We start from the raw sequence: 8,353 nt of genomic DNA, 5'->3' as shown, positions 1-8,353 counted from the left end.
AATCTGTTTTACAGTGTTTCCACCCGCTCCAGCCTACGAACAAAAAAACAAAACAAAAAAAAAAACGTACAGGATCCCATCAGAACCCACAAGCAATTATAAATTAAAAATAGCAGGAATTCACTTTTACAGTGTTCTCAACTGGACAGAGAACCGACAGCAGCCGCTGAACCTCGACCCAGAGAGACGTCGAGGTCCCGAGCAGCAAAACGTCGACGCGCCGCAACAGTTATTGCTTTCAAAGCGCAGCGCAAACACAATCAGTGCTGTTGGACTGCAGAGACAAACAAAAAAAACAACAACATGTAAATTAAAACATGGAGGCACCTTCAGTTACTGCGTCGCCAGTCCGTAGAAAGCACCACAACATAACACGCGCAGAATCAAGTGACACAGAAAGCGCTGAAAAATGTCCAGACCTCTGACTGAAACCCCCAACGCTTTCAGGGAAACACTGACATGTCACAAACTCTGCTGCAGACATTCTTTGGTCGTGAAATGGACTTAATACAAACGTTTCCGCAGATTAGCAAGCGCTCCGCCACACAAAGGGAACAGGCAGTAACCGGCAGAGATGTAGCTGCTGCACACGGTGACCAATCTTCGAGGAAATCACAAGAAAGTGCATGTTTATTGTTTTTAAAAAGGCCAAAATCTGAGCATTTATTTCTTAAAAACTACACATAGAAAAGAAAGTGCTTAACACGTCTGCTGATACACTAAGAAACTTTAAGCTACTTGTGCTTTTACCAATTAAGCGGAGATGCACCAATCAGGTGGCCAGAGATCGGAATCAGACAAATTTCCCATCATTTGCAGGTCAAACACAAAAATGTATTCATATTTTGCTCCTTAAATTATTTGAAATTAAGAACTCCCACCATTCTCCGTCCATAAACGCATCAAGATCGACGTACACTTTAAGGCGTCACAATCACATATTCTTATAGTCCTCAAACCAAAGAACAAACATAGATCAGCTCCAAACTGTAATTGACTGAATGAAAATGTAGCTTTCAGAACCCCTAATTTTGTTTATTAGTTAACGAAGTTATAAAACTTCAGTTATAGCTTTATTACTTTACGGTGACAATTTAACTGCAGTAAATAAATAATGAGTTCGACGTGAATCCGCGGGCCAAATAATGAAATATACGAATTTATTTAATACGTGAAAAACAAGTCACGGAAAATAATGGAATTGCTTAATCAGATACCACTAATAAAACGGTCACGTGCGCTTTCCTTTGTGTGGCAGAGCTGCTCTGAGCTCCACAGGCGTGCAGCGTGACACCAACAAACACGGACAGAGGTCAAAGCGGCCGCCTCACAGCCGCTGACGATGCCGGGCGTCAGCGTAAAGAGATGAGCGAGGATTCACCGACCCCGCTCTCTGGCAGTCCACAGGAGTAGCAAAAGGCACGAAAACAGATACAGACGGATCCCACCGCGTTCCCTGTGGCGTCCCCTCGGTGAATCCATCCACACCGGCGCCGGAGAGGCCCGTGCAGATGGGGAGTCCTTGCGCTGGGTCTGTCCTTCATTAGTGCACATTGAAAATGACAAAGACGAGCCTTCGTTCCGCCCGTTTGAATAGAAAGGGTTAAAGGGAAGGAGCCGCGGGGCGGGAGGCCACTGGCAATCAGCCCTGGAGCTCCTCGAAGCACGTCTCGCAAACCCGCACGGGCTTCTTGGAGTACGGCGTGAGGGCGCTCTTCGCCGAGCACTCGGCGCAGAAGATGTTCCCGCAGTGTCGACAGTGGTGCTGCGGGTTGAGAAGAGGGACGGAGGGAGGTGTAAGACCGGTGTTGTGCGCAATTCTGTTCCCCCATGGAAATCTGTTTCCCCTGTGTCGGGAGCGCGCATTGCAGCGAGGGAGACTGTGCTGAACACTGTCACGTGACGTCCGATAGATTTCTCGGTTAAAACCAAAAATAAAAAAAAAACTAAACTCAAGGTTTTAAAATTTACTTTAATCAGTAGCTGTTTCCAAATTTATAAAATACACACCACAAAGTAATAAAGCAGGCTCTTCCTACGCTGATTTTTAGAAGAAGTGGCGAGTTAACCCAGCAGACTTGCTAGTCCTTCAATCAATAATGTAAATGTGCATCACGTGATTGTTTTACTGTTTAGCAAACGTTTAAAGACCTTGTTTTATTAATTTGTGGTGTGTATTTTATAATTTTGGAAACAGCTACCGATTAAAGTGAATTTTAAAACCTTGAGTTTTTTTAATTTTTGGTTTTAACTGAGAAATCTATCGGACGTCACGTGACAGTGTTCAGCCCAGCCTCCCTCGCTGCAATGCGCGCTCCCGACACAGGGGAAACAGATTTCCATGGGGGAACAGAATTGCGCACAACACCGGCGCTGAGCAAAGACTGCGGGAGACAGAAAACGCCGATTATGCAGAACGGCGAGGAGATCTCACCTTCCTGACCGTGACGCTGAAGCCTTTCCCGCAGGCCATGCAGTTCTGAACCTCGTGGTCCTCCGCCCACTTCCTAGTCAGACTTTGCGACTGTTTGATCTGCAGACACCGACAGTGGGAGTCACACTCAGAGAGAGCAGCATGGCGTCTGCGAGCGGCGGCGGCACCGCGGCCAGCTCACCTGGAGCGACTGGTTCTCCCTGCCGAGCTCCTGCATGGCCGCCGTGGTGTCGTCCAGCTTCCTGCGGAGCTCCGCCCCTTTGGCCTGGAGCTTCTCGATCTCGCCTTCACCTGCAACACACCTGTCAGACGAACGGCTGGGATCAGTCCCGGCTGGTGAGGATGGAGGAGAGGCAGCTTGGTTTCGCTTTTTTTTCCCCCCCTGAACGCTGAAGATGAAAGGAACCGGCCCAGACCCAAACCCGCTGCGTGCTGAAGAGCTGGCTGTGTCTGCAGGGCTGCTTAACTCCTGAAGTCGATATGAGTTTTAATATGTTGTTTTTAATCCTGTTTTATTTCTTATTCTAAAAGGTGATATGTAGATTCAGTTTACTTCCCTGATTCCCTCATTTCCAGGATTAAAGGACTAATGTCCCAGCAGGATCTAGAAAAACTAATCCATGTGTTTATTTTTAGTAGAATTGATTACTGCAACTGTGTTTTTACAGGTCTGCCTAAAAAGTGGATCAGACAGCTGCAGCTGATCCAGAACGCTGCTGCCCGCATCCTCACTAAGACTAAGAAAGTAGAGCACATCACCCCAGTTCTAAAGTCCTTACACTGGCTCCCTGTATCTCAGAGAATAGACTTTAAAATACTTCTGTTAGTCTATAAATCCCTGAATGGCTTAGCAGCTAAATACATCACAGACTTGTTATCAGTGTATCAACCCTCCAGACCACTAAGGTCTTCTGGCTCCAGCCTCACTGCAAAAAGCGAACTAGAAGTAAGTGCAATTTTCTTGAAATTAGTATATTTTTCTTTGATCTGAGCAGGTAAATAAGACTATTTGCCAATGGAATGAGTATTTCTACACCTAAAATAAGATAATTAGACATTCTGCACTTCAAATAAGATGGAGATGAACTGTTTTTATTTTAAGTGCAAAAATCTTATTCCATTGGCAAATAGTCTTATTTACCTGCTTAAATCGAAGAAAAATATACTAAATTTCAAGAAAATTGCACTTACTTTTAGTTCGCTTTTTGCAGCCTACTCTGCATACCTAGAACCAGAACCAAACACGGAGAAGCAGCATTTAGTTCCTACACTGCAAAAAGGGAACTAAAAGTAAGTCAAATTTTCTAGAAATGAATGTATTTTTTCTTGATTTAAGCAACTAAATAAGACTATTTGCCAATGGAATAAGATTTTTGCACTTAAAATAAAAACAGTTCATCTCCATCTTATTTGAAGTGCAGAATGTCTAATTATCTTATTTTAGGGGTAGAAATACTCACTCCATTGGCAAATAGTCTGATTTACCTGCTTAAATCAAGGAAAAATACATTAATTTCAAGAAAACCTGACTTACTTTTTGTACCCATTTTGCAGTGTATGCTCCAACAAACTTCCAGAAAACTGTAAAAGTGCGGAAAGCCTGAGTTCCTTTAAATCAAGATTAAAAGCACATCTGTTTAGGATTGCCTTCGACTGTTCTAGTTAAACTGTTCTACTGAAACATCACTAGTTCAACTTTTTTAGTCCAACTGTTTTTAATGTTCTGTTTTAATGTAGAAAATTTTGTTTCTACATTTTATTCCAACTAGCTTTTATTCAGTTTTATTTTCCTATATTTTAATCATGTAAAGCACTTTGCACTGTCTCTGTACTGAATTGTGCTACACAAATAAACTCGCCTTGCCTTGCCTGATCAAAGCGTTACTAACCTCTCCAGAAGGGCCCGCCGCTCGTCCTGGTTGTTTTGGACGGTCGCCTCCAGCACGGCGATCTCCCCTCTCAGCTCGTCCGTCTGCTTCTCCAGTTCGCTCACCCTCCGCTGGCTGCTCTGCCACTCCCTCTTCAGCGTGGCCACGTTTTCGTTCAGGGCCGTCACCTGAGCGCCCAGCTTGGCTTCGGCCTCCTCGCCGCGCTTCGCCTGCTCCTCTCTGGCTCGCCTCGCCGCCGCCTGCGGAAGGAGGGCATGAAAAAAAAAAAAAAAAAACGCTTGCGGACATGACGGGCGGGGCTGGCCTTACCAGCTGATCCTGGACCTCCTTTGTCTGGGCCAGGAGCTGCTCCTCCCGTTTGCCGCGGCTGTCCCTGGTGGCCTGGTGCTCCCTCCGCTCCTCCTTCAGTGCCTCCTGCGCCGCCTCCACTTGACCCTGCAGCTCCAGTTTCTGCTGGATCAGCAGCTGCTTCGCTTCCTGCAGCTCACCCAGTTCCTACAGACCGACACACGCGGGGAGACCGACGTGAGGCAGGAGGAGGCAGGAGTCGAACCCGCAACGTTCCGGATTGCACTACGACCACCGAAGCCACACTGCTAAAAAGGGAACTAAAAGTAAGTGAAATTTTCTTGAAATCAGTGCATTTTGTCTTGATTTGAGGAGCTAAATGAGACTATTTGCCAGTGGAATAAGATTTTTGCACTTAAAATAGGAACAATTCATCTCCATCATCTTATTTCCAGTGCAGTACATCTAATTATCTTATTTTAGGGGTAGAAATACTCATTACATTGGCAAATAGTCATATTTAGCTCCTCAAATCAAGGAAAAATACACTAATTTCAAGAAATTTTTACTTACTTTAGTTTCCTTTTTGCAGTGCACGGTCGCCCCAAACCGTGAGCGGCTCTGACTCCTACGCTCTGGTGCCGGTCTAAAACATCCCCGAGGTTCTGCAGGACCGACCCACCTTCTCGCTTTTCTCCGCCAGTGTTTTCAGCTCGGAGGTTAGCTTGCCGCTGCTCTTCTCCAGCGCGCTCTTGGCTTTGTGCAGCTCCTCCGCCTTGCTCCTCTCCCTCTGCAGCTCCTCCCTGACTTGACCCTGCAACGGAGAGTTCGTCACACGCTCAGGTGAAAAAACCGGGGGGGCGGCGCGGCCGTGAATGTGTGCGTTCGGGTCCAACCGTCCGACCTCCTGCTGCTGCAGCTCCTTCAGGGTTTGCTCCTGCTGCTGGAGCTTCTGGTGCCGTTCGGAAAGGTCTTGCTCCAGCGTGGACCGGGCCGCCTTGAGCTCCTGGATCTGAGCCTCCAGAGCCGTCTGGTGGGTCCGATTGGCCGCCAGCTCCTCCTGCGCCACGCTCAGTTTCTCCTCGGAGCCCTGGAGCCACAAAACATGTTAGTCTGCACATAAAATCCCGCCGGAAAGACGCCGAAGCCCTCATGTGACCTGTGTACCTTCAGGTCTTGACGCAGAGAGGAAACCTCGGACTCTTTGCCGTAGAGGTCGGACTGGAGCTTTTTGAGGTTTTGCTGGCTCTGCTCCAAGGCCTTCTGCAGCGCCGTCATCCGGCTCCTCTCGGAGGACAGCTCCTGGCTGAGCTCTGACATCCGGGCCTTCAGTTTACTCTCCTCTTCTGCCTGGAGACAGGAGTCAAACAAACACGCCTTCTTAATATTTCACCCCGTCTCCCACCCTGTAACCCCCAGTCAGTCGAGGCAGATGACCGTTAATACTGAGCCCGGTTCTGCTGGAGGTTTTTCCTTCCCGTTAATGGGGAGTTTTTCTTCCCACTGTCGCCTCATGCTTGCTCAGTATGAGGGATTGCTGCAAAGCCATGGACAATGCAGATGACTCTTCCTGTGGCTCTATGCTTCTCCAGGAGTGAATGCTGCTTGTCAAGACTTTGAAGCAATCAACTGGTTTCCTTATATAGGACATTTTTGACCAATCTGTATAATCCGACCCAATCTGTATAATCTGATTGAATTTGACTTTGTAAAGTGCCTTGAGATGACATGTTTCATGAATTGGCGCTATATAAACAAAATTTAATTGAATTGAATTGAAACCCCTCCTGGATGTGTATGCGTGCGTGATGGAAGCCCTCTCACCTTCCTGACGCCCGCCTCCTGCAGCTCGGCCACTCGGCCCCGCAGCCTCTTGGCCTCCTCCTCTGAGGAGCCCCGCACGGCGTTCAGCTGATCCTGCAGCTTCTCCAGCTGGGCCTCCTTTTCCTTCAGCGTCCCCCGAGTCTCCGAGTGCTGCTGCTCTAACGACGCGAGCTGCGCTTTCAACGTTTTCTCCGCCTGACGTTTGAGGACACGCAGGCAATTTAGGGAGCTGAATCTGAAATAACAAAAGAGACCGACCGACTGGTTCTCCAGAGACTTGCCTCCCTCGTTCGCTCCAGCTGCTCCTTGGACTCCTTCATTCTCGTGGCGACGGCTTCGTTCGCTTTGAGAAGCTCCTCTCGTGTCTTTTCGTTGGACTTGTCCTAAAGATCAGAGGAGAACGTTGCTTTCCAGCGCGTGCCGTTTTCACACGAGGGGTTATTTAGTCGAGACAGGCCGACATTTACACCCACCTTCTCCTCCATGGCTGATTTATGGCTCTTCCTCTCAGCCTCCAGCTGATTCTGACTCTCCTTCAGTGCCTTCGTGGCCTTTTGCAGGCTCTCCCGAGCGGCCACCAGCTCCTTCCTCTGCGCCTCCTTCTCCTGCTGGGCCTTCTGCAGCTCTCCGCCCAGACTCTGAGCCTTGCCGTCCAGCTCCGCTTGCCGAGCCTTTCCCTCCTGGGTCACCTTGTCCAGGTTCACCTTCAGAGCCGCCATTTCCTGCTCGCAGCGCTCCAGCTGCTGCTGCGCGCCGCTCAGGGCAGCCGCCTTCGTCTGCACCTCCTCGTGCAGATTCTTGGCTCTTAAGAGTAGAAAATGCATGTACATCTCTTTAATAACTGAAGCACAATTTATAAATATTACGTTGGAATTACTTTCCACTTAACTCACCCTTCCTTCTCTGTTTCCAGAGAGCGCTGCAGCTCCTTTGCTTTCCGTTTGGCCTCTGAACCCTCCTTCTGCAGCTTCTGCGCCTCTTGCTGCAGCTGATCTCTCGCACTCTGCGCCTCCGCCACCTGCGACTCCAGTTTCTGTCCAAACAAACCAGTGTGCTCCCTTTTCACGTTCGGCAAAAAAAAACAACAACACGCGCGCGCCTGCGACGGCCGCGGTCGTGCCGGCGACACAAACCTTGCCGAGCCCTTCCAGCTGCTCCACCCGCTGATCCGAGGCCAGCAGTCTGTCCTTGCATTCCTTCAGGTTGCCTTCCAGCTGAGCGCACTGCTCCTGTCTCTCTCTGAGCTTCTGGGCCTGCTCCTCCAGCTTCTTCTGAGCTTCGCTCAGCTCCTGCACGACAAAATTCAAGGAATTTACAAAACGTGAGCGGGTAAAAAGGCGCAAAACGCTGCGGAACACCAGGGCTTTGAACCGGTTTAAGGAACGAAAACGAAAACCGGGAACTTTTTGTATTTTACAGGGAACAGAAACGAAACCCGAAACGTTAATATTTTTTATGAACTGGAACACCTATTTAAAAATAATGGTAACCGGTTAATACCGGTTTTATGTCGTTCCTCAAAGTTTTCGTTGCCTAATTAACTAAAAAAATAAATAAATAAATAAAAGGTAATTATTTTCCTGCGCACTTTTAACCCGAGTCCGCCAGCTGTATGTTGCTCCACCGAGCTTCACTCACATCCATCTGGGACATCTTCCATAGAGAGTGATTTCTCCAACCAATTTTATTGTCCAGCCAATCAGGACGCAGGGCTGGCATTTCATAGATGTGACGTAGTGGACATGCGACCGTGACGTGAGACTGTTTTGATAGCAATGGCGGCTCGCATTGAGGAAGCAAGCATTAACATTGATGCTGTTATTTCTTCCGTGTTGTCCAATCTACCTAATATTGTTTCATTAAAAGAACATCAGAGAACGGCTCTGAAGGCTTTTGTTGGTGGAAACCATGTTTTCGC

The 8,353-nt window shown here is 48.1% G+C and overlaps 1 protein-coding gene across 1 annotated transcript in view; it reads right to left on the bottom strand.

Moving 5' to 3' along the window:
- Positions 1 to 910: 910 nt before the first annotated feature.
- eea1 (early endosome antigen 1) overlaps positions 911 to 8,353 on the bottom strand; it is a 29,628-nt gene continuing 22,185 nt past the window's right edge. The window contains exons 17-29 of the mRNA XM_036151104.1: positions 7,569 to 7,724; positions 7,329 to 7,468; positions 6,909 to 7,239; positions 6,717 to 6,818; positions 6,436 to 6,630; positions 5,779 to 5,961; positions 5,516 to 5,701; positions 5,294 to 5,425; positions 4,633 to 4,818; positions 4,324 to 4,562; positions 2,616 to 2,736; positions 2,435 to 2,533; positions 911 to 1,765 (exon numbers count right to left, since the gene is read on the bottom strand). Of these exons, the coding sequence (XP_036006997.1) occupies positions 1,643 to 1,765; positions 2,435 to 2,533; positions 2,616 to 2,736; positions 4,324 to 4,562; positions 4,633 to 4,818; positions 5,294 to 5,425; positions 5,516 to 5,701; positions 5,779 to 5,961; positions 6,436 to 6,630; positions 6,717 to 6,818; positions 6,909 to 7,239; positions 7,329 to 7,468; positions 7,569 to 7,724 (2,193 nt within the window). The 3' untranslated portion in view covers positions 911 to 1,642. The remainder of the gene's footprint in view (positions 1,766 to 2,434; positions 2,534 to 2,615; positions 2,737 to 4,323; positions 4,563 to 4,632; positions 4,819 to 5,293; positions 5,426 to 5,515; positions 5,702 to 5,778; positions 5,962 to 6,435; positions 6,631 to 6,716; positions 6,819 to 6,908; positions 7,240 to 7,328; positions 7,469 to 7,568; positions 7,725 to 8,353) is intronic.

The sequence above is a fragment of the Fundulus heteroclitus genome, chromosome 2 (genome assembly GCF_011125445.2).
Source record: "Fundulus heteroclitus isolate FHET01 chromosome 2, MU-UCD_Fhet_4.1, whole genome shotgun sequence".
Lineage (NCBI taxonomy): Eukaryota > Metazoa > Chordata > Actinopteri > Cyprinodontiformes > Fundulidae > Fundulus > Fundulus heteroclitus.
Note: the sequence above shows the minus strand (reverse complement) of the source record. Positions and strands in the feature narration are given on the sequence as shown.